This window comes from Schistocerca serialis, chromosome 1, assembly GCF_023864345.2.
Source record: "Schistocerca serialis cubense isolate TAMUIC-IGC-003099 chromosome 1, iqSchSeri2.2, whole genome shotgun sequence".
Classification (NCBI taxonomy): domain Eukaryota; kingdom Metazoa; phylum Arthropoda; class Insecta; order Orthoptera; family Acrididae; genus Schistocerca; species Schistocerca serialis.
This window is the reverse complement of record NC_064638.1, coordinates 240,380,279-240,406,586: the sequence shown is the minus strand read 5'-3', so window position 1 is coordinate 240,406,586 and position 26,308 is coordinate 240,380,279. Positions and strand designations below refer to the sequence as shown.

Genomic DNA, 26,308 nt, shown 5'->3' with positions numbered 1-26,308 from the left:
TGGGGCCATAGAGGGAAACTCGTTCAGATTCAGACCGTGCGCTTCAAGATTAACATGATCGATACGCGCTTTGTTGTTGACGGTGGATGCACACTCACTGCACTGGCTCTTGTGCCGCTGCGGTCACGTGACTCCCAGCTGGCGACGCTGTGGCGGCCTTGAGGCTGCTCCCGCCGGCGCTCGGCCAGCGCCCGCCAGTCGGCGCCAGAATGGGGGCAGCGGCGGACACGTTGTGCGCAGCGCTTCTGCTGGCTGTCTGCCTACACGTGCAGGTATTGTCTGTCAGACCTGTACAAGGCAGCTTCTGTCCGACCGAGGTTCAAATCCATCGCCGTAACCACGTCTGTTTTAAACACTCATTCTCTATACTAACTTCATGCTACTTTGTTTTAACTGCGCATTTATGTCGTAGATATGTAATAAGTCTTAAAACACAGTGCAGCTGCAGCCAGTGAAACCATAAATGTCGTATATACAGGTTCAATCCGAACTCCACCGACAACGTCTCGGCGGTTGTTCGGGGAAATTTCCTGAGTTCTTTCGTTTTGGTCTCCATTGACTTGAATTTTAAATTTACGAGTAGTTTCATTTCTTAGCCTCATTTTTTTATCTGTATTGCCCTGAAAACATCATGGATGTTACGTGCTGTGTGTCTTGTTTGGAATCTAACTTCTTTCACTCACACGCGGTACTTGCTGTTAACTTCAACCACCATGTTACTATTTGCCCTCAAGCTTGCTTGGTTTTCACTGGGATTTGTTTTTCCATCACTGCTAGTTGTCTTCTAACAGTGGTGTATATCACTGATATAGGTCAGGTGTTCCAACAATAACTCACAGAAGCTGTTCATAAAATACCCTGTTGCTCGTTATCTTGTCCATAAGAATATGTTTTACATCTCTTTTCCAATTGTGTTTTGCTTTGTTCTTAATCTAAAGCATTTCGCTTATTGGCTTCATCAGTCTTCAAGACGTATCTCAGCAATGTTCCTCTTAATTCGTTTCTTGTATTAATTTCTGTTTCGTATTGATTAATTTAGACATGATGTTTATAAAAACTATCACCTAATTCTTTGTTGCCGCGTACGGTTACTTTGCTAATTTCTCACAACATTAAGGCCTGAGCCGACCGGTGTGGCCGAGCGGTTCTAGGCGCTTCAGTCTGGAATTGCGTGACCGCTACGAATCCTGCCTCGGGCATGGATGTGTGTGATGTCCTAAGGTTAGTTAGGTTGAAGTAGTTCTAAGTTCTAGGGGACTGATGACCTCAGATGTGACGTTCCATGGTGGTCAGAGCCAGCCATTAAGGCCTGAGAAAATAATGTTAGGTACATGTACTGTAGTTCTCCGTTACGAGAGTTCTCATTCTTCTTTCCGATTAAACATGAACGTAAATGCTACTGACACTGAAAACTATGAATGCGACACTAATGTCGTTCTTCGATTACGTTTTCTATGACAGCTCCTTCCCACCCCTAATTCCACGCCTACTAGTGAAACTGTTACCAATTGGCAATGGCTAGAACTAAGTATCTGATGGGTAGTATGTTGTAACTGTACGTGCATCAAGTTCAACTGATATTACTGTAGGCGTATCAGAGTTTCTACCTTCAACCTAGAGGTTCTATGGGCAAGCCACATTCTTTGTCCGATAAGAACATCTTTTTGTAAAAAGATTTGGTCACAAGTGTCCTGATGTACCAAAGCGATATTGAAAAACACACGCACACACAAATTCATTCATTTTAATATATGGAATGTATGTAAGTAATGTATACAGATTAATCGTTTCACTACAGTAAACAGGTTTAGGTGGCATTAAATGAAACAACAAGTTTACTGTTACCAGTCACCGTTTTATTTGTTTCCACGACGCGTTTCGAAGGTTTAAACCTCCATCATCAGGTGGATTTACATTAGTTAGTTAGTATTAGTAAAACGGTGACTGGTAACAGTAAACTTGTTGTTTCATTTAATGTCAGTAACAGTCACGGTAAAGCCTAACCTAAAAATGTTCGCATTTAAAGGTTTAGGTGGACGAAGGCTTCAGTAATTACGTAGATGTGAAGAGATTTTCACAGCATATACTAGGTCGAAAGCTACTCCCTAGGACAGTCTTTGGACTGAAGACAGAACAACAATTCATATTAATGTGCACAGTAGTTTTATCATCCGTCTTAAAAATTGATGTAAATACGAAGTTAACTTAAAAGTGTTCCTAACTAACAGGACATATACACTGAAAAACTAAAGAAATTGGTACACCTGCGTAATATCATGTAGGGCCCTGCGACATGCAGAAGTGCCACAACTCGACGTGGCAGGGTCTCGACTAATGTCTGAAGTAGTGCTGGGAACTGATGCCATGAATCTTGTAGGGCTGTCCATAAATCCAAAGAGTGCGAGGGGGATTGGAGATCTCTTCTGAACAGCACGTTACATGGCATCCCAGATATACTCAATACTGTCCGTGTCTCGGGAGTTTGGTGGGCAGCGGAAGTGTTTGAACTCAGAAGAGTGTTCCTGGAGCCATTCTGTAGCAATTCTGGAGGTGTGGGGTGTCGCATTGTCCTGCTGGAATTGCCCAAGTCCGTCGGAATGCACAGTGAACATGAATGCGTGCAGTTGATCGGTATGATTGTTACGTACGTGTCACCTGTCGTATCTAGACGTACCAGGAGTCCCATATCACTCCAACAGCACTCGCCCCACACCATTACAGAGCCACCATCAGATTGAACAGTCCTCTGCTGACATTCCGGTTCCATGAATTTATAAGTTTGTCTCCATATCCGTATACGTCCATCAACTCGATACAATTTGAAACGAGACTCGTCCGACCAGGCAGCATGTTTCCAGTCTTCAACAGTCTAATGTCGGTAGTGGCGGGTACAGGCGAGGCGTAAAGCTTTATGTCGTGCAGACATCAAGGGTACATGGAAGGGCCTTCGGCTTCCAAAGCCCATATTAATGATGTTTCTTTGAATGGTTCGCACGCTGACGCTTGTTGATGGCCCAGCATTGAAATCTGCAGCAATTTGCGGAAGGGTTGCACTTCTGTCACGCTGAGCGACCGTCTTCAGTCGTCGCTGATCCAGTTCTCAGGGTGTTTTTCCGGTCGCAGCGATGTCGGAGGTCCTTGATATTCCCATTATACTCTTGAAATGGTCGTACGGGAAAATCCCCACTTCATCGCTACCTCCGAGACGCTATGTGCCATCGTTCATGCACCGACCATAACACCAAGTTCTTGATAACCTGCCACTGTAGCAGCAGTAACCGATGTAACAACTGCGCCAGACACTTGTTTTCTTATGTGGGCGTTGCCGACCGCAGCGCCGTATTCTGCCTGTTTACATATGACTGTATTTGAATATGCTTTCCTGTACCACTTTCTCTGGCGCTTCAGTGTATAAACTTCACACATCAAAAGGAGTCTGTTATACTGTGGAGATTCAGGTTCGTATATTATACAGACAACTATCCTTCTTAATGCTCATCATGATTCGGCGCATTTCTACAGTCAACAAGGGGATACTTTTATTCAGGCCTGTAAAATGGAAGTATGTTACGAGTAACAAGTATTCGAACGGAAATTAGGCCTAAAACATTTATACCTATTCTGCGGAATTTCAGTTACTAACATTGTAGAGCAGGTGGTAATAGTCACGAGAGATTTAATATGTTTTATGCCTAATTTTCCTTCCTTTACAGTTCTGAACAAAGTTGCGAACTTTACAAATGTGCCAAAACACTGTTGAGCATTAGAGAGAATAACTGTTTGCATAATGGGTGGGCTATATTTTCATAATTTAATCTTCAAACACCAATACCGTTAGAATTTCAAAACAAAATGATAATAATTATAGTACAAAAATAAGTATCACAAATTGCTAAGTAATATACTATACTAATGCTGGTGCATTTTAATGCACAAAAGGGCAAAGAGAAAAAAATTCACGAATATTATTGGAAGAACTCATCTCACGAAAGAACAAACAGGAATGGGGAAAGAGAGGCAGGACTCTGCAGAGCAAACAGCGTACTAATAAAACTCACTTCCTTCTAGCGTCTCTCTGCACAGAAAAACACGTGCATATCTGCAAATCCCAGTTTAAGAGAATTTCAAAGAGATAACGTTGCAATATCCAACGAATCCTCCCAAGAAGTCCAGAATGATCACGTAATAAGAAGTGCTGAACTAGAATTTGTTACTACCTATCTAAAATCAAAGTTAAGATCCAACCGCCGCGCGGTGTGACCACGCGGTTAGAGGCGCCATGTAATTGGATTGCGTTGCCTCTCCCACCAAAGGTTCGAGTCCTCCCTCGATCATGAATGTTTGTGTGTGTGTGTGTGTGTGTGGGGGGGGGGGGGGGGTAGGTGTTGTTCTTAGAATAAGTTAGTTTAAGTCGTGTGTAAGTCTAGGGACCGATGACCTCAACAGTTTGGTCCCTTAGGAATTCACACACATTTGAACATTTAAATTCTAATCAAGAAATACCAAGCAACATGCCAAAGTAAATACTTTTGAATATTTTTAGAAAAGTTTTTTAAAAACTTTTTAAAATATTTAGACCACTTTTACCCATCTCCTGATTATGTCAGGAAATAATATAAACTCTTAATATGACACTGGAAATTAAAAGGAAGAAGAAGCTTTTGGACAAATTGGTACAGAAAAATCCAGAAAATGGGAACAATTGAAACAGTTCAAATACTCGTAGCAAAGGAAACAGTTCTTTCGGCCAAAGTCGAAAGGCACGCCTGGTGCAATTTGCAATGTGATGAAGCAGTCATGAGAAGACAAAAAGCATTACAAAAATGGAATAAAGACAGGAACACGGGAAAAACGTCAAGATTACTTTAAAACTAGGAAGAAGAAAGTCAAAATGATCAGGAATACTAAGAGAAATTGTGATAAAAAACAAACGGACCACATGTACACATAGTGAGTTATAGTTTTCATAGATCATTTGTAGGATATATTTCGTCGAAATGATGTCAAATGAGTTAGTTTGCAGGATATGTATACATAATTAGTGTTAATGTTAATGAACATATTATTTTTTAGTCCTGCTCATTAAATCACACTTAAAAATTAAGTTTTCTTTTTTACAAGTTACCTCCTTTTCTAATAAAAGTTCATCCCTGGACTAGGAGTCGCCAGTGGAAATTATAAGCTTTGGCACCTATCAGACGTTTTACGTTACTGGGAAAATGGTCATAAATGAAGGTCTCATCGGATTTGTTGCCGGATCCTAAAGTCGTCATCTTCAGGAGAACGCTGCTTCTGCTGATGAGTCCCGCTGATAATTGACACCAGGCTTCAAATCGACGTCCTATATAGGACTTCGTACCGTATGCGGCGCATGCGCCGCCCATCACGGTTGCTGCCCTCCAAGACTGAGCAGGTGGCGCCGCCCTTAGTATAACACTGGCGGCAACGATATATCGCACTCAGGGACGATTTTCGAAGACCCTGACTGGCCGCACCGAAGATCGTTCTGTTTTGATGCGAGATAATACAGGATTCCACGTACTGCCAAGAGGAAACCCACTGTCTCAATGAATTAAATTATCCGCCAACCTAATTTCAATTGTATCCTTATAGACATTGTTTCAAAAATTTAGGAAACTATCACAATTTCGTTAAATTTCATACCGTGTCCCTCATTTAAGCTGTGTTCTGCTACTGCCGATTTTTACGGCTGTTGTAGCCTCGTATGACGGCGATGTTGCACATACTTGTCACGAACTGTGCGAATCAAACGGCCGATTTAAGCCTTCCCACATCGACACAGAATTCTGCATACACCAGGTTTCCTAAGCCCCAAATCATTTTCAGTCTTGGAAGGTGGACGGAACACACTCTTCGTGTTAAAATTCCTTAAGTTCTTCCAATCTTAAACGATATAAATCAAATGGTTCAAATGGCTCTGAGCACTATGGGACTTAACATCTATGGTCATCAGTCCCCTAGAACTTAGAACTATTTAAACCTAACTAACCTAAGGACAGCCCACAACACCCAGCCATCACGACGGGAACCCGGGAACCCGGGCGTGGGAAGCGAGAACGCTACCGCACGACCACGAGATGCGGGCTTAAACGATATACCCCAGCATAAGGAATATAGGTCACCGATCTATGTTCCTCTTCATGCACCTCCAGTGATGGTCCATACTCCATAGCCCAACGAATCTGCTTCTCAGAGTATCCATTTTTCTTAAAAACAGCCATCAAATGAGCAAGTTCTTGGGTTAAGCTATCCGTCTCGCAAATGGCATATGCTCTGTGTACCAAAGTCCTAAGGACGCCACTGCGTTGGTGGATGACAACTCTTGGAATGCAGATAGCGATCTGTGCGCGTAGGCTTTAGGTTAACGCTATGTCCCGATGTACCATCTGATTTTTTGTGAACCATAACGTCAACAAATGGAAGCATCCCATCACTTTCAACCTCCATGGCAAATTTAATGCTGGAATGAAGACAGTTGAAGTGGTCCAAAAATCTACACTCCTGGAAATTGAAATAAGAACACCATGAATTCATTGTCCCAGGAAGGGGAAACTTTATTGACACATGCCTAGGGTCAGATACATCACATAATCACACTGACAGAACCACAGGCACATAGACACAGGCAACAGAGCATGCACAATGTCGGCACTAGTACAGTGTATATCCACCTTTCGCAGCAATGCAGGCTGCTATTCTCCCATGGAGACGATCGTAGAGATGCTGGATGTAGTCCTGTGGAACGGCTTGCCATGCCATTTCCACCTGGCGCCTCAGTTGGACCAGCGTTCGTGCTGGACGTGCAGACCGCGTGAGACGACGCTTCATCCAGTCCCAAACATGCTCAATGGGGGACAGATCCGGAGATCTTGCTGGCCAGGGTAGTTGACTTACACCTTCTAGAGCACGTTGGGTGGCACGGGATACATGCGGACGTGCATTGTCCTGTTGGAACAGCAAGTTCCCTTGCCGGTCTAGGAATGGTAGAACGATGGGTTTGATGACGGTTTGGATGTACCGTGCACTATTCAGTGTCCCCTCGACGATCACCAGTGGTGTACGGCCAGTGTAGGAGATCGCTCCCCACACCATGATGCCGGGTGTTGGCCCTGTGTGCCTTGGTCGTATGCAGTCCTTATTGTGGCGCTCACCTGCACGGCGCCAAACACGCATACGACCATCATTGGCACCAAGGCAGAAGCTACTCTCATCGCTGAAGACGACACGTCTCCATTCGTCCCTCAATTCACGCCTGTCGCGACACCACTGGAGGCGGGCTGCACGATGTTGGGGCGTGAGCGGAAGACGGCCTAACGGTGTACGGGACCGTAGCCCAGCTTCATGGAGACGGTTGCGAATGGTCCTCGCCGATACCCCAGGAGCAACAGTGTCCCTAATTTGCTGGGAAGTGGCGGTGCGGTCCCCTACGGCACTGCGTAGGATCCTACGGTCTTGGCGTGCATCCGTGCGTCGCTGCGGTCCGGTCCCAGGTCGACGGGCACGTGCATCTTCCGCCGACCACTGGCGACAACATCGATGTACTGTGGAGACCTCACGCCCCACGTGTTGAGCAATTCGGCGGTACGTCCACCCGGCCTCCCACATGCCCACTATACGCCCTCGCTCAAAGTCCGTCAACTGCACATACGGTTCACGTCCACGCTGTCGCGGCATGCTACCAGTGTTAAAGACTGCGATGGAGCTCCGTATGCCACGGCAAACTGGCTGACACTGACGGCGGCAGCGCACAAATGCTGCGCAGCTAGCGCCATTCGACGGCCAACACCGCAGTTCCTGGTGTGTCCGCTGTGCCGTGCGTGTGATCATTGCTTGTACAGCCCTCTCGCAGTGTCCGGAGCAAGTATGGTGGGTCTGACACACCGGTGTCAATGTGTTCTTTTTTCCATTTCCAGGAGTGTATTAACAGCATCTTGTTCATGTGGCCAGACGAAAAAGGTTTCAACCACATACATCCAGAAGCACATTGGTTCAAAGCCGAAGTCCTCAGTGCCATATCCTCGAAGTCTTCCATAAACAAATTGGCAACTATGGGTGATAAAGGACTACTCATAGCTACTTCGCCATTCTGTTCAAAAATGTTGCCGTTAAATAAAAAAATGTTGATGTCAGCAAATGATGACAAAGCTTCACCTACTCTTCATCCAGTTTTCCACTAACCAAACTGAGGGAATCCTCCAGAGGGACTCGTGTAAATAGAGACACCGCATCAAAACTCACTAATAGAACTGAAGGAAACCCGGTGTATATAGAATTCCGTGTCAATGTGGGAAGGCTTACATCGGCCATTTGATTCGTACAGTTCGTGAGAGGTATGTGCTACATCGCCGTCATACGAGGCTACAACAGCCGTAAAAATCGGCAGTAGCAGAACACTGCTTAAATGAGGGAGACGGTACGAAATTTGACGAAATTGTGATACTTTCCAAAATTTCCGCTTTTTGGAACAGTGTCTATAAGGAGACAAATGAAATTAGGTTGGCGGATAATTTAATTAATTGAGACAATTGGTTTCCTCTTGCCAGGACGTGGAATCCTGTAGTATCCCGCATCAAAACAGAACGTTCTCCGGTGCGGCCAGTCCGAGTGCTAGAAAATTGTGTCTTAGTTCGATATATAGTCCCCGTCGGTGTTCTACTAAGGTCTTGGAGGGCAGCAACCATGATGGGCGGCGCATGCGCCGTGTACGGTACGGGGTCCTATATTTGTTGTTGTTGTGGTCTTCAGTCCTGAGACTGGTTTGATGCAGCTCTCCATATAGGAATCCTATATAGGATGTCGATTTGCAGCCTGGCGTCAGTTCTCAGCGGGACTCATCAGAAGAAGCAGCATTCTCCTGAAGATGGCGAACAGTCGGAAAGCCGAAATATCGAATCGAGTTGATTTTAGGATCCGGCAGCAAATCCGAAGAGATTTTCATGGCTTATTACGCCGGGACAGCCTACGAAGTCACAAATTGTCATACATCTTTGTTGCTGCGTTGCGTAAGACATTATGAAGTGGGTATATCCTGAGTATGTCTGGACACTGATTCTTTTGGTTCCACGACTAGCAATTATTTATACATCAAAAGCAGCTGAAGTTAACTGTCTGAGCAGCTCAGTAACATGCTTCTTCCGGGCCAAGTATCTATCAATACGCATACCGAAAACTTTGTAGAAATGTAAATAACAGTAGAAATTTCTATAGGACTTCGAAAAAAATTTAAGTAAATGTTCTCCATCGAAACCTCGCCGGAAAGACTAAAGCTGTAAAAATAGCACATAATAACCGACAAAACTTTGACTTTTGAGTAAAATTAAAATTGTTAGTAGTCTTGGTTGCAATAAAAAATAAAATTATAGCATTTTAGCAAATTACTTTGAAAATTTATAAATTTGTGACTATCTTAAATCTAGTTTTGACTTTATATGAGAACAGCACACCAGAACTCCCATCCTCTGATGAAAGCAGAAGTCGAGAAAAGCATCAAATTCCTCGAATACAATCAAGCACATGGGAACGACTGCGATGACAAATTAATTTGTGTGCTGGAAAAAGTCATCATGGACTGGAGAATGTTATCAGGAGACACTCAAATCAATGAAGGATTTGGATTAGATGATGAAAGAGACAAGCTACAAATAGAGTTTGCAGACGACATAACTTTCCTTTCATATCGAATGCAAACAGCGACTAACGAGGTAGAATTGGTGAATGAACGTCCTGAAAAAGCAGACGTACAAAACTCCTTTGAAAAAACTAAATTTATCACAAATATTAGGGCTGTTCGCAAGATAGTGAAAATTAAATTAGGAAAAATTGTGAACACTGACGAATTCGAGTGCGTAGGAGAAGTAATTGAACAATACATTCAGAAGCTGTTAAAACAAGACGAAGCCAACCAGGCGCAGCATTTTCTTTTCTTCTTTTATGACGAACCGTTTTATATCCCGCCAGTGACGTGTGAAGTAGCTGCGTACGTTAGTTCCAGTACGTCTGGCAGCTTAACAGTCTGTTTACTTCTCGGGCCAAATCCCGCAGCTTGGCTCCAGATCAGTTCTGTTGGGTTCATATTGTAATGGTGCAGTAGCAAATATAAAAATGCAGCATTTTATGATGTGCTCGATGCTGTGAAAATGATTATTTTTCATGTTTCTACCATACTTATCTACCTCTGTGGTATAAAACGATGGACGTAGTCCAAATAAGAAGGATTTGGATTTTAATTTTTGCCTTAAAAATTAAATTGTTATGTGTTTTAATTTAAACTACTTTAATAAACAGTCTTTCATAAATCATCAATAATTATTGAAATGGAAACAGCAATTACGCATGCAATATGTAATTAGAAACAAGAAGACGATCATTATTCACAAACAGTGACGATGAGTTTTATAAGTACGAGATGTAGGTGTTCCAAATTGACCGATAAATAAAATGATAGTAGGGAGATTCGAACCAACGCACGAATAACCGCATCTAGTCCACATGCCATTACGCTGCCGAATTGCACTACACACTGAATGTGGATGTGTTTGTAACTGCGTTACATACAACGCAAGGAAAACTTCAAAGCAGATTATCTCCGTAAATTTATGAAAAACATTGAAAATAGCCTATTTCTCTGCATTTTTTAACCGTGCTCCACGCGCGTGTTTCACTTCGGAACAGAAAGCAGCTCTGCCATTTTTATTACTACGCATTAACAGCGCGACAGTCAGAGCACAAGGCTTCAGAGGCTGTGACTGTACGCGATTTTTGAAATAAAAACTACGTAGTTAAAACGTGATTAATAAAAACGTTGATGGGTGTTAATACATTTAAATATCTTAAAGTTTCATTTTACGTAACTTAGTAATAAGATGTCTAAGATATAAGTAGGACCTACCTCGAAGAGCGTAACAACACCAGTGTACATGTGCTACGGCTTCTGATCAATCATTGCGTTTCTGTTTGTTTACATTAGGTTTATTCTTATGATGAACGGGTTATAGTAGCAGTCAGCTTGGGTCAGCTTAGTGATGCCTCTCATTATTCTTCGTATTTTCCAGCCTCTGTCAATACATGTCGATAAAACGAATATCGCACTACATTAACCTGAGACCACTCTTTCAATTGGGCACCTAAGATTCCGCTTTAATCCTTAGCTTCCCAGGTCGGATTTTTGTCATGTTCTGTCCCAGTGCAATCTCACAGACCTCCATATTTATGTAGCCATAACAATTGCATTCAACAATTTCGGTGAAAAGTTTCAGCTTTTTTATATAAAAGATTACATTAATATCATACAAAAATTTATTGAAATAAATTTTATTTTTTTACGAAAAAACGTATTTAAACACAAAACTACGTAAAATAACATCACAATATTAATTCTATAAAAATTCAAATATCATGTACTCTAAATGTTATTCTTTTGCTATGTTTTTATTGTTTGTTACACATGTAATAATAGAAACATAAGAAACTCCCATGAAACATAAAAAAATTAAAATTACACTAGAACCTTTTAGGTTTTTAATTGCTTTCTCAGAAGTTCTCTTTGTACTCGCAAATTTCTGTGTAGCGGATTGGCTTCTTGCAACGATCGCAAATATGATGCGTCTTCCCCATCTATTTTGGGTCGCAGGTGGAGCATGTTTAGCGTTTTTCCAATCGTTCAATGACGACTTCGGCTCTTGGTTCTGCTACATCCAAAACACAGCGAATGGATGCATTACTTTCGCGGGGTATGTGACAGTTGTTACTCGCTTTTCCGTCTGTGGTGTCAGCAACGAGTTTGCAAACTTCTTCAAAATATTAAAGTGGCGGACTTGAGTATTGCCCTTGAAGGAGCTGTCAAGGACGAATGCATGTTCAACAGGCTGAAAACAATGTCATTGGCTACTGTTGGGTACGTCGCGCAGTTGAATACTTGACACACTTTTCATCTAGGGCATCAACATCACCTTTAGTATGATTCTAGTATTAAATTATTTGTGTTTTACCTGTATGACCATCTTTACATTCTTCATGGTTCATAGACGAAATGAGAATCAGGAACCTACCCTTCACAAAAGAAACTAGACTTAGATCAGAACCTATTTCCTTGGTTGTTACAGGTAAGAATGCTTTTCCAGTTTTTTACGCTCACATGTACTTTATTTCTCTCGATTTCAGACACGTTGCTAACTAGACTGAGCTGAAGAAACTCTCTGCAGTAATACTGCTTTTAGTCTGTTTAGTTGGTTTAGCTAGTCTAATCACAGTCTGAGTTGTGTCGGAACTTAGATTTTGTCCATCTGAGTCCCTTCCTGTGTAGACAAATGTGTTAAACAGATAACCAGTGCGAGCATCAATACGCCACATGATTTTTGAGCAATACTTCCTTGGTTTGTTTGGAACGTACATTTTGAATCTGCATTTACCACAAAATGATTCCTGCGTTTCATCGATACATGCACATTCTCCAGTGCTGTGTGACGTTGGACAGTTGTCAATAAATTTTGTAAAAATTTGTGACTGGATCTAAGTGATTGTTTTGCATGCGTTCAAAACGGGTTGCGGGGTCACCGTATTACAAGTATATTAGATCTGTGTCAAACCGATTTAGGGGTATCATGCCTCTTAATGTATCACGTCCAGTACCACCTGTGGCATAAAATAATTTATAATCTTCTCTACTGGATTTGAAAATAGTTGAATAAAATAGTAAACCTAAGAATGTTTTTAGTTCTCGTGAATCAGCTTCATACCAAGCATTTGGATCATTTTCAGGTTTTTCTTTGTTTATTTTTACATTAGTTCAGTAAAAAGCAAATTCAATTAGTAAGGGGATCTGGATTATCACGTACTTGAACAGGTGGTCGCCCTGTTGCAGACGAATTATATTATGCTGGCGAACACGAAATCGCTTGAGAAAAGGTTTCGATGACCAGCGATATTTGTTTCGAGCTAGTATATTTTTAACAGAACTTTTAGCATCAGAGTAATAACAAACGCTAGGATTAAAGATCATTTTGTTCGTAACGGGAAGCAAACCATTTTCCGTCGACGTTGCACGTTGCGTGAAAGACGTGATTAACAGTTTTTGTTTGGTCTGAAGTCAGCTACACATTGCAAAAACTAAATTGCAAATATATGCCGAAACACCGGAGAAAATGTACATGCTTGTATTGTTAACCAATCAACAGATTGTACTAATAATTATGAACTATATTTTTTGTACAAATATACATTTTTAATGGAAAAAGCCTATTCACTTTAATAAACTAAAAGTAGAGCAGATTAGAATGTCTGTGGTTTCTGTGGCAGGATTACAGCGCGAGTTGTTTACGGAATATCGTATTCGTATTTTGAAATGTTCTCACCCCGAAACTTGTTTGTGCCATTCAGCCTGTGTGGTTGCCAGGTACAATAATGTCATGTTTGCTTGCGGTGTACTTGTGATTTCCTTGAATACGTTGTGATTTGCTAGTCAGTTAGAGTGTGAGAGTCCAGGCAGTAGGTTGTGAGTGGCCGACTGCTCATTGTGTATGCAGAGTGTAGGAAGAAAGCAATTTCTGCAATAGTTACGGTACAAGTTTTAGGTGATCCACCCTGTACACGGCGTGTTTGCTTTAATCTGAGACAACTAAATATCTCGAAAGCAACGCATCATATGCAAAAAAGGTCCAGGTGGAAAGTTAATATCAGTAAAGGGCACACCTGTCTGCGCTACAACTGGCCACCTCCTAAACAACCCGTCTGTCTGGGCGGAATCAAGTTTGCATTTTCTTAGGGGAACGCTTCATTTTTATCAGGGTCCCGTACCTCAGTTTGTAAAACCGGAATTCTTATATGCTCGCTTTATTGTCTGACTATCAGTCTGTTTGTCTGACTAGTAAGAACCCTTCTTTTCAGGAAAGAGTAGATGTATCGAGTTCAAATTTGTGGCACGTATTACGCTCTACAGTGTACACCTTGTTGGTGTAAAACTGTTAAGCTTCTATGTCAGTTCAGTCAAAAGAAACGGCCATTAACATTACATAATTTGATACTCGAAAACTCATTCATTAAAATCTATAGGATACTTCCTGCGGACCTGGAATCGTGAAATTGGGCAAGAAGCAAGCTTTCACAGTATAAGTAAAAAATTCTAAAATGCTAAATCTGTAATTATACAACATAAAAAACTATTTTTTGTCGTTTTTTTATTACTCTTTCTGTTTGTCCGTCCGTCTGTCGAGACTATTTTTCTCTGGAAGAGATAGGCATATTAGATTCAAATTTACATCACATATGAAGGTCAATGGTCTTTTGACGGTGTAAAAATTTTAAGCTTCTAAGTCAATTCAGTCAAAAGATACGGCTATTTGTGTCCACATATTCTGATACTCAAAAACTTACTCATCAAAACCCATACGGTGAAATTTGGCTAGAAGCAAGGTTTCACAGCACAAGTAAAGGGAAAATCCGAATTTGTTAATTCTTAATTGTATGAGACGAAAAGAAATTTCTCTTGTCATTTGTTATCCGATTTCACACTTCAAAGTATGACATTCTCGAAAGTTTTGGAATCACTGTGACCGATATCTTGCCAGTATCATGTCGATAACAGCAATAATCGCGAACATCCTCGATTTGTGGAATGGATCGACTATCTATAAAATAATACGGAACCCATAGTGTCCTGTTCCTGCTCACACCTGGCCAGCCTTTTGCATAATTGGATTTTACGCTAAAATACACGCACGGTTTCCTCAAACCATTCTTTATCCATTCGTGGTAGATGGTGCTGTAATCAACATGTATTAGGTGTGCCTGTTTTTGCGTTTAAGAATCGACGCATTTGATGCTATATGTTTCATTTACTGTGTAATTGTATTTCTTTGTATTTAAAGGTTGATATTTATGTTCGAAATTTACTTTAGTGATGCAAATTTGACAGTACAGAATAATATGTGTAGCCGCTTCAATGTCTCCTCAGAAACTACATTTAGCGTAATCCACGAACAACGACGTGGATCTAATACGTCTCTGTTCCGACCAGGATGCTTGACACCAGTGAGTCCCCTCGCCTCTCACAGTTTGGATGCTTGACTTCAGTGAGCCTCTGCCCCTAAGGAAAATTGTAATCCACAATGATTTTAAATTGTGTACTTTTGTTCTGCCAACGAACCGATAGATCCATCGAAATGGAAAGACGTCAGTTTGAACATTTATTGTCAATTACAGTTGTGGTGAGAGGCAAAGGGGCTCGCTGAAATAAATGACCCCCAACGGTGAGAGGCAAGGGGACTCGCTGAAATCAAGCACCCAGGTGGTGAGTGGCAAGAGGATTCACCGAAATTAAGCTCCACAGTGGTGAGATCCAAGGAGGCTAGCGATATCGGGCTTCCTGATCGGACGAGAGAGCTACTAGATCTACGCCTTTGTTCCTGTGTCACGCTAAACGTAATTTCTAACCAACCATTGAAAGAGCTAAACATATTGTACTGTACAATCAAATTTGCAACACTAAAGTAAATTTATAACATAAATACCAACCGTTAGACCTCAAATTCTTACATTTACATCGTGAATGAAATGTAGAATAAGATGAATCGGTTCTTGAACGCAAAAACAGCCACACCTGTTATTTGTCGATTGCAACGTCATCTGCCAACAATGGAAAACAATGGTTCGAGTAAATTGTAGATGTGTTTTGCGGTACAATCTGAGTATGAATAAATATGGGCGGGGGTGTTCCCGGGTTGAAAGTACAAAGTTGATCCCTCCCACGTAGGAGATGTGGTTAGGAAGTGACCAGTTTTTTGTTTTTTTTCATACTATTCGTCGTTTTCTATACACTGTTGTTTGGGGAGAAGAGGTCAATATTTTTAAAGAGGGATAGAATAAGTAATTCTGAACTAAAAATGTTATATGAACATGGGCCCGCAAATGCTTCGTTAGGGACGTATGGGTATTGAAAGGAACTTTAATTCTGCAAATCTGATGTGCACAACGGGAACGCATACGCAATACAGCTGGACCGTAACGTGATTTTCTTGCAAAGAATGCACGGGTACAAGCCATGTTTACGCTATGCAACCTACCATGTATTATGGTCATGTAACGTAGTTAGTACGTAGTACGATCACCAGTTGTTTGCGCAGTTGTGCCGTGTAAGCCGCATGGTGTAGTCTACCAGCGATGGATCGGTTAGCTGTGTAGTGTATGGTGTTAACTGTGTTCGTACAAGCGTTGCTAACAATGCCACTCGTCCACAGTAATGAGGAATACGCAGATATGGTGCATGCTAATGGCTTCTGCGACGGTAGTGCTACCGCTGCAACAGAAGAATACCACAGGCGCTTTCTGAGTCTACGATTACCTGATCGCAGGGTGTTTACCGAAGTGTGTATCACTTTGCGTGCAACAGGCTCTCTTCCAAGTAGACATTTTTCGTCAGAGCGTGCACGTCAACAATCCTTGCAAGAACAGGAAGAAATTATTGCAAGTCAGGTTACCTTCCATTCAGAAAGCTCTTGCACTCAGCTATAGTTATATTGACTTGTAAATTATAGATTTCAGCGATCAGTCGTCTTCTTTAAATTTTATTGTGTAGATCTAGATTTCGGCTAGAAGCTAGCCATTCTCAATGCACTATTATTTTCGCTCAATGCATGTAATGCCTGTTGGTCGGGCTTCATCCACAGTTATTTAAAAAGGAAAACTGATTGCTGCAATCTATAATTTACAAATTATTGCAAGTGTTGAGCATACGAAGAATGTCTCTGCGTATGAATGTCCCACAGACACATGTATGGGAAACATTACATGCGCAAAAAAAGGACAACTGATTGCTGCAATCTATAATTTACAAATTATTGCAAGTGTTGAGTATACGAAGAATGTCTCTGCGTATGAATGTCAGACACATGTATGGGAAACATTACATGCGCAAAACCTGTATCCATTTCACATACACCGTGTCCAAAATCTCCACGTTGGCGACGATGCCCAACGACTTCGCTTCTGTCACTGGGTAATCGAGAATAGTCATTTGCTTCAACTCAAACTATTCACTTACGAAGCCCAGTTTTCACGACATGGAATAAACAACACACGCAATAATCATCGATGGTCACGGGAAAATACACGCACTTCAGTGCATAGTAATTTCCAAGTTCGTTTTGCCATAATGTTTGGTGCGGCACGATCGATAACCTTTTGATAGGTCAATTTACTATCAATCAGCGATTGACGAGAGAGAGCTATTGCATTTTTTGGAAAATTCATTTTTGTAATTATTAGGAAACGTTCCTTTAGCCAAGCGAACTGGCACGTACTTTCAACATAACGGTGCTCATCCACATGTTACCTTACGTGTGAAGGACCAGCTCAATCGCACCCACCCTAATCGCTGGATTGGCCGTGGCAGTGCTATTAACTGGCCTCCAAGATCATCTGACCTTACTACGTTAGATTTTTGTTTATGAGGTTGGATGAAATCAAAGGGGCACAAAGTGAAGACAAATACACGAGATGAACTGCTTCGTCGCATCATGGACGCTGCTGTATTGATTACTAACCAACCACAGGCAACTGACCAAGCAACACAACATGTTATCGCTAGAGCGCAAAAGTGCATTGACTTTCATGGTTGGCTATTCGAACCATTTCTGTGAACTGTACAACATCTGTACGATAAGTGTTAAAGCCGTATGTAAAAGACATGGTACGTCTTTTTCAACTAAATACATGTAACATGCATGTTGTAATGCATTATGTACTGTATGCAAATTAAATAATCATTATTTAAAAGTGTGTAACATAACTGTACTTCTCTGTAACATTGTTTTCAAGAAAAATCACCTTACGGTCCAGTTATATTGCGTATACGTTCACGTTGTGCACATTAAATTTGCACAATTAAAGTTCTTTTCAATACTCATACCTCCCTAACGAAGCATTTGCGGACCTATGCTCATGTAACATTTTTTGTTCAGAAGTACTATCACTGTGTAAAATATTGACCTTTCCTCCCCGAACACTCTGTATATACATCTGTGAGTGTATGTGTGTGTGTGTGTGTGTGAGAGAGAGAGAGCGACATAGAGAGAGAGAGAGAGAGAGAGAGAGAGAGATTGTGTGGCAAAGGTGCTGGAAGAGCTACAAGAAGTAGCGATTGTTTTTCTGCTGGTTCGGTACGTTATGTGACGAGAAGTGTGGCCAGTCCTGTCAGAAATGTCATACTCACTGGACGACGATTCCTACACGTACATTAAAGTTTAAAATGCTGTGATTTCACTCCGGTGCATATGTCGGTTTTAACAACGTACTGAATCTGTAGATGACGATACAAGCGATGAATATCGATTCAGAAAATTCTTGCAGCGGAGTTGTTTGAGTCACTGCAGTCATTGCAGTGAACAATATATGATTGCGTCAGATTAGATCACAAGTTCTCCATCGCAGTCTACAAGCTAGCACAGTTGATATGCAGCAACCGTCGGAGTTATTGCGTTGGTGCCTAAGTTCGTAGCCTTTGCCCGTAAATTTGATAAGTACAACAGACGCACATAACAGATACTGTAGTTAGCAATAATGTATTTTCCTTCACTATTTAAAACTGTGAAACAGTCAGCCAACGCTGGGATAACTTTTCGATTGTGCAGCTGTAGAAATCAAGTGGTTTTGAGGCGAAGAATTCATCGAAGCATGTTCGGAGCGCGTTTTCATCCGGAAAGGAAGACAGCAGAAAAGTGAAAAGCTGAGGGCGCAAGATCAGGTGAATAAGGTGGGTGAGGAATGATTTCCCATCTCAGCTTCTGTATTGTCTCTTTTGTCAATCTAGCAGAATGTGGGTGAATGATACCACTGAGTAGCATGACGTCACACAATCTACCTGGTCGTTGTCCTTCGATTGCGTCTACAAGATGTCTCAGCTGTCGACAATAAGTATCAGCAGTGATTGTTACACCTCAGGTATGTAATTCGTGGAATACCAACCCGTCGCTGTTCTACCAAATGCATACAATTATCTTTTGTGGATACAAGCAGATCTTTGAACTGGAATTGCTGCTTTGTTTGTGCTTAACCATTCCTTTCTTTTCCTTATGTTAGCGTAAAGGTACAATTTCTCTTCACCTGCAACGATACAGTATGGGAATGGTCGGTGTTGTTCACGAGCCAGTTGATTATTATTTATTGTGTCGAAAGTACAGTACAGAAATATCAAAAAATAATTGTGTAGCTCTCATAAGGTCTTGCATGGTGCAGGTGGTTGGTGATGAGGAACTCTGAAAGAAATGGCTGTTGGTCTGCACAGCGCCGCACTGGCAAAGAACTGAGTACACAGAGAAGCCCCAAGTCCGCAGATTGGTCTTGCATTTCGTTGTGTGTGATCATAATTTATTGAGAGACCTCCATATTGACCACTTCTCCGAATGTCTAGGGGAAGTTATTCCTTTGGAGCCATCCATTCTCCCAAATACCGATATTCCTCCCGTCATCGCGAGATCCTTGCCGCATGTGGATTCTCGATGAGAGCGTCAGTAGTTTTCAAGAAGCTCTTTCTTGAATTCAGACTAGGATGTGCGGGCTGACGACAATAAAGTGGATGGGCTTCCTTCGTTGTTGCCTTACTTTTCTCATATCTCGCAGCTACCTCACGTCTGATTTCAGGAGGAGCTATGCCAGCGAGGCAATGGAGTTTGTCAACAGGAGTAGTTCTTAAGCAACCAGTGATAATCCGCCAAGACTCATTTAGAGCCACATCTACGTTCGTGGCATGACTGGACTTGTACCATAACGAACACGCATATTCAGCAGTGGAATAGCATAGAGCAAGCGCGCTTGAGCGCACAGTGCATGAATTAGCACCCCATGATGTACCTGTCAATTTTCGCACTATGTTATTTCTAGCTGCCACTTTCTGTTTGATGTTTAGGCAATGCCTTTTATATGTTAGCGCGCGATCCAGAGTTACTCCGAGAAAGCAAAGATGCACATATGGTCACCCGTTCATTTTTGTGATTTTGGCTTAGAGCGTGCGGTACCCATGACCCGGAATTTTAATCTTCCCCACTGCGTGTGAATTTCACACGATGGTGGAATGGTTACAGTTCATTCACATTTGCCAGTTCACGGGAACACTAAAGTGAATCATAGTGCATCAATGCGTTTAGACGATATTAATCTAACCCCGAAGGTCTTCCTGAACGTGGAGTGCCACTGATGTCAGAACGATCGTCCTGAAATGGAGAAAACCATTTTCTTGCCATGCTCTGTCCAATGGCATTATCTTCATTCACGGTGCAAATATGTCTGGCTGCCTCCCCTGCTGTCAGCTCTTTATTGAAAAACAGAAGAATATGGCGGAAATGTTCCGATTTCTCAATTTGGTACTCGATTTTCTAGCGCCCACAGCTCCACCAGTATCTCCAAATGACAAAATGACAATATATCAACTCAGATAGCAACAGTGAACTACAAGTAAAAAATGACAATCTATCAACAAAGCCTAAGCAACACGTGTACCAACAGGTAAAACAAAAACGATCCAACCTAGTAGTTCAAAAATTAAGCAACTCTCCATCTCTTACATGTGCTTATCCGCTATGGGGGTCACCGCATTTTGATGCGTAGCGGGAAGTGGAAGATGATGGAAAAACAAAAATATGTATCGTAAATTTACGCTCGTCAAACGATACGCTAATGTTCCGTCTGCAGGTCCTACGTGAAGTGATCTTCAAGGTTACAAAACTTACCCAAAACATGTAAATGCGTACACATTAAAGAGCATACGTGCATAAAATTACTTCCAGGCTATTGCAGCCAAACTCTGTCAGACAAAAACACAATACAGTTCACCTAACGAGGTGACGCTGTCGTTAGCACACTGCTCTGGCATTCGGACGGACGACGATTCAAATCCGCGTCCAGCCATTCAGATACTTTTTCTTTTTTTTTTTTTTTTTAATTCTTAGCTTCATTACTTCTCGGCATTGCAGACAGAGTTTCTCCCATGGGGTTTGTGAAAATAATACATCTAGAGCAACGGATTTTGTCAGTGACGGTGTTTCGCATTCTGCAACGGAATGTATCAGTTAAACTAATTGCCATATTTGCGTCAGTGATCTTTTGCTTATCAACTTTAGTTCAATTAATTCTCATGTATAAAGTTTAATGGATAAACAGATATCTTCTGACCGGCCACTGTCAACGGCCTTATGTATGTACTCAAATAGACCTGCGACAAATTTATTTCAGTAAATTAAATAAAAATTGACGCCATGCATATTTTGCAGGGTTGTTGATAATGGATAATCAGTCGAAACCGGTACTGCAGTAAGTAGCTTACGTGAGACCTAACGAAATAAGCTTTGTTGGGGTTTCATCTTTTCCTCGGCTCTTCAGATTCCCAGAAACAACCGTTTGCAGAAGGAAGAGCTAACTCCCCTTTGTTTTTTTCCTGGTTCAAGCTCTTACAGAGAATACTGGAGGAAGTTAGGTCGCGAGTGGAAGTTTGTTCCACTCTGGCCTTGACATGTTTCCACACGGTGTCCGCCGCTGTGTCACTGTTCTAAATCAGCCACTGTGGCAATGAACGCGGGCTCTGCAACGGGAGTCAAGTGTATAAACTGAAGCATTTTGAGTCTCTCTTCAATTGCCGCAAAGTCTTTTCCGACACTGTTTTGTGCTTATAGGGAAGAATACTGCATTATTTTCGAACCAGAACGCTTTCTATTCCTTTCATTTGTTGCGTGAGCCGTCACGTAAAAATACGTTAATAACATGGTGGCAAGGTAGTTACGCCGAAGTGTTCTGTGTTTCATCCACTGCTTGTTTATGGACAGTACAATGCTTTACTTCACATCTGGAACGTAGAAAGTAGAAAGATATGCTTTAGTATCAGCAAAGAAGGAAGTGGTTTGAATCTGAAAAGGGTCATGAAAAAGAGGGGGGAGGGGAAGAGGCGTCCCACGGCGTTCTGTTCTGGGTTCTTTGCTTTCCTTGGTATAAATCAATGACATTCTACCAAACACGACAGACGACACAAAAATTATTATCTTTGCAGATGACAAAACTGTTTTTATGAAACACATGGAACGTTACTAATAGGAAAGCCAGTAACATCAGCTCATGGCTTTCAGAGAAGAGACCAACGCTTAGTTACAACAAAAAACAACGCATGCTTTGACACGAAACTCTTCTAAAAGCGAAGTGTTATCATCCAAACGTGGTCAGACAGTCGGCGATACCGAACATTTTCAATTCTTTGTACTGAGGGCAAAAAGACGTTTTTTGGAAGTAATACATTGAAGGTCTGGTACAGAAACTGAAAGCTTCTATCTTCACTATAGGAATAATCTCTACTGTCTCTGACGATGAAACGCGTAGGGATCGTTTGCTTACTTTCACTGTACTTTCTCGTATAGTCTGATTTTGTGAAGCAACTTTGCTCACTTCAGTGTCAGTTCGCGAATTTTGTGTAAAAGGTGTTCGGGTGGCCCGCAGTTCTAATTGTGCCGTTCCTTGGAATACTCTATGGGATTTGTTGTTGACAATATCGATCCATTCAGAAGAAACTGCAAATTCACTGAGTGAACGCTACACGCTGACAACACATTCTTCAGCACTTCATAAAAAGGACTGTACTATGTAGCACGTATCACTTTCATTAAGCAGAATTTCAAAAACTGAGTCATAATCCCCAAGCACTCAAACCTAAGGTTAAAGCAGTGAACACATGGTGTGTCGTGGGGCCATCACTCTGTTTTTAAAATAATTGAAAAGCCACGATCGCTTCAATATCGTTCACTAGATGACCGGTTTCAGCACTATGAAGGTGCCATCATCGGATCTGTGAAGGTACAACATAACAGGTTTGAGGGAGGGCTTACATGAGTTAACTATGTACATTACAATTATTACAGAACCACATACCTGAAACGTGTATTTATAAAACCATATGGACATCATGGCAGACCATCTGATAAAATCATTGTCACAACGAATACAAAATAATAAAAAACTGCTCTCATGGTCGTTCTTTCCATAAAATATAAAACTGAAGTCACTAGATGAAACTACCACTGCTCGCCTAACACCGGTCGGTATCGTCACTGCCCTATTCCGCGCAGGCTTACCTGCTGTGGTTCTGGCGGTTCACAACCGGCCACTAGATAGCGCTGTCCAAGCAGCGCACACGTAGTCCCGCGGTATAACCACTCATTACTACTAAAACACAACTTTACTATAACTGCTTGTCCGATACCCATGCAAAACCCACATTTGCGCATACATTCCCTGTACATACTATTATCAGTAAAAAGTACGTCAATTACAAGGTAAAAGCAGGCAGTAACTATTGTGACTGACTTCAGTTTTTTGCTCTACTGATATTTCAATAACAATGACATTAAAGCAAAGATCCCTGTCATGGCGCGACAGCAACGTATCCTTTTCAACAATATCCGCTCCCTTCCCGCCAACAAGAACCTCTTCCTGCACACCCTTGCCACCCACCGCGTGGATGCCTTCCTCCTCAATGAAACCTTCCTCCAACCCCACCACACCGTCCACACTTCGCCCTATCTCCTCCACCGCTCCGATAATCCCCTCCCAATTGCGCGTGGCGGAGATGCCATTGGTAACCACCCCAGATCCCCGTTCGGCTCCAACCTCTCCTTCCCGACCCCACCTGATCCTTAGTCTCTTCTTCCCCGGCCTTACCGTTACCTGCGCCACCATCTACGTCCGCCCCAACGCCCCTATTCCCTTCGACTTCCTCTCCCACATCGACCGTACCATCTCCTCCTACGTGATCGCCGCCGACCTCAACATCCATAGTCGTTCCGCTGCCCAGTTGCGGCGGTGGCATCGGTTCCTCTCCTCCCATCAAGGCGCCCTCATCCCCATCCCACAGCACACCCGTCCCGAATCCAGGCCCACGTCCCTACTGTCGCCATCCACCCCCACCGTCCTACCTTACCCACACAGGCCGTCCTCCTCCTCCGTGAATCCCGCCGTCTCTAACGTGCCTTCCTCCACACGTGTGACCCGGACACACTACGACGCCACCGGCAACTCCAGCGACACATTCGTAATTTGCTCGCGGCTAAGAAACGCCGGGACTGGCGACAGACATGTACCCATTTAAATGCTACCCTACCTATCAACTCGTCCAAGTTCTGGTCAGCCTTCCATCGCCTTACCGGAACTAAACCCTCCCCCTACTATCCTCTTCTCCATGATGATCACCCCTTCCCTGACACCCTTAGTAAGGCCAATCACTTTGCCTCCTACCTCTCCGATGTATTTTCCATCCCCGATGATCCCCAGTTCGATTACTCCCTCTTTCCGGATATCCGCGATCGAACTGACACCTCTGTCCCTCGCCTTGCTCCTGGTTTCCAGTACTTGGACAACATTGCACACACGGAATTCAATGCCCCTATTACTACACAGGATCTCATTGCTACACTCCGCACAAAATGCAACACCACTCCTGGTCAAGATCGAGTCACCTACCGTCACCTTTGTGAAGCTCCTGTCTCTTTCCTCTCCACGCTGGCCAGGCTCTATAATGTAGTCCTGTCCACCGGTTACTACCTCGACCTGTGGAAAACCTCCCATATCCTCCTGTTCCTCAAACCTGGCAAACCGACGTCCGCCGTCTCCTCCTACCATTCCATCAGCCTTACCTCCGTCTTCAACAAGGTCCTGGAATCTATCCTCACCCGCCGCATCCACCAGCATCTCCGCCAGCACCGCCTCCTTCCCGTTACCCACTGTGGCTTTCGGCCGTCCTTCTCTTCCAACGACCTTCTCCTTCCCCTCACTCATCTCCTTTCCGACCAGCTTAATTCCCGTCGCTCCCCAATTTTCCTCTCCCTGGACCTCGAACGTGCTTATGACCGCGTATGGCACTCCGGTCTCCTCTTCAAGCTCCAAACCTTCGCCCTTTCCATTAACTATGTCCGTCTGATCGGCTCCTTTCTCTCCCGCCGTCCTTCCTATGTCACCAATCATAACACAGATTCCTACACCTTTTTCCCCTCTGCCGGTGTGCCCCAAGGCTCCATCCTCTCCCCCCTTCTGTACCTTTTGTACACGGTGGACATGCCGCCGCCGTCACCCCCGCCCACCTTCTCCAGTTCGCCGATGACACCGCCTTCCTTGCCCTTGCCCCCACCCTGCAGCGCTCCCAACACCTTCTCCAATCCCATCTTGACCGGTTCACCGCTTGGTGCAACCAGTGGTTGCTCAAGGTCAATCCCTTCAAAACCCAGGCGATCATTGTAGGCAAAACCACCCCTTCCTTCCACCTCCTTGATTTCTATCTCACCATCTATGGCCGTCCTATCGCCCTCACTCCCACCCTTAAGTACCTTGGCGTCACCCTCGACCGTCACCTCTCCTGGACTCCCCACCTCCGGACAATCCAAGCCAAAGCACGCTCCCGACTCAGTCTCCTCAAGCTCCTCTCCGGCTGTACGTGGGGTCTGGACCCCTCCACCATCCTCCACACCTACAAATCCCTCATGCACCCTACCCTTTGTTACGCCCATCCGGCTTGGATTTCAGCCCCACCTACATTTTATAAATCCCTCCAAATCCTTGAACGCCATTCTCTCCGCCTCGCCCATTGCATCCGTCTCCCTTCCCCCTGTACGATCTAATCCCCTTCCCCCACCTCCTCCTTTTCCTTGAAAGGATACGGATCCTGTACACCTCCCGTAAACTCGATCCTCCTCACCTGCTAGTCTCCCCAATCCTCTCCCATCCCCGCCTGCTACCGCGCCTGTATTCCCACGTCCCACCCGGTCTCCATCTCTCCACCCTCCTTACCCTCTCCCAAGGTGGCTTCCGCCAGCTCCCTCTCCCTGATGATGCCCTCCTCCCCTCCATCTACCCCTCCTACCAAGTTTGATCCTCCCACCCTCCTCCTGTGTTTGCTCCTCTGGGCACCCTCCCTCCCTTCTCTCCCTCTTCCCTCCCTCCTCTCCCTCTTCCCTCCCTCCTCCATTTCTCCCCACTCCTCCCCCGGGCTTCCCCTCCCCTGTCCCTCTCCTCCTGCCCCCATATCCTCAGCCATTGGCATCCTTGTTCTCCCCTCTCCCCCACCTCACCCTTGTTCCCCTCTTGGCAGGTCCCCGGACTCGCACATGCTAAGTGGACATTCGCGCGCCGGAGATCACCGCCATCAGTGTCTCGTGTGTGCCGTCATGTTTGTTGTTAGTGTTCACCGTCACACTCCATCGTTCACCAGTGCCATCGTCATCTTCAGTGTTTGTGCGTCGTGTCAACAGTTTGTAGTGTGGATTATCGTCGAGTG

The 26,308-nt window shown here is 43.4% G+C and overlaps 1 protein-coding gene across 1 annotated transcript in view; it reads left to right on the top strand.

The window, feature by feature from the left end:
* Positions 1 to 203: 203 nt before the first annotated feature.
* LOC126466722 (inter-alpha-trypsin inhibitor heavy chain H4-like) overlaps positions 204 to 26,308 on the top strand; it is a 210,487-nt gene continuing 184,382 nt past the window's right edge. Inside the window, exon 1 of the mRNA XM_050096404.1 lies at positions 204 to 272. Within this exon, the coding sequence (XP_049952361.1) occupies positions 210 to 272 (63 nt within the window). The 5' untranslated portion in view covers positions 204 to 209. The remainder of the gene's footprint in view (positions 273 to 26,308) is intronic.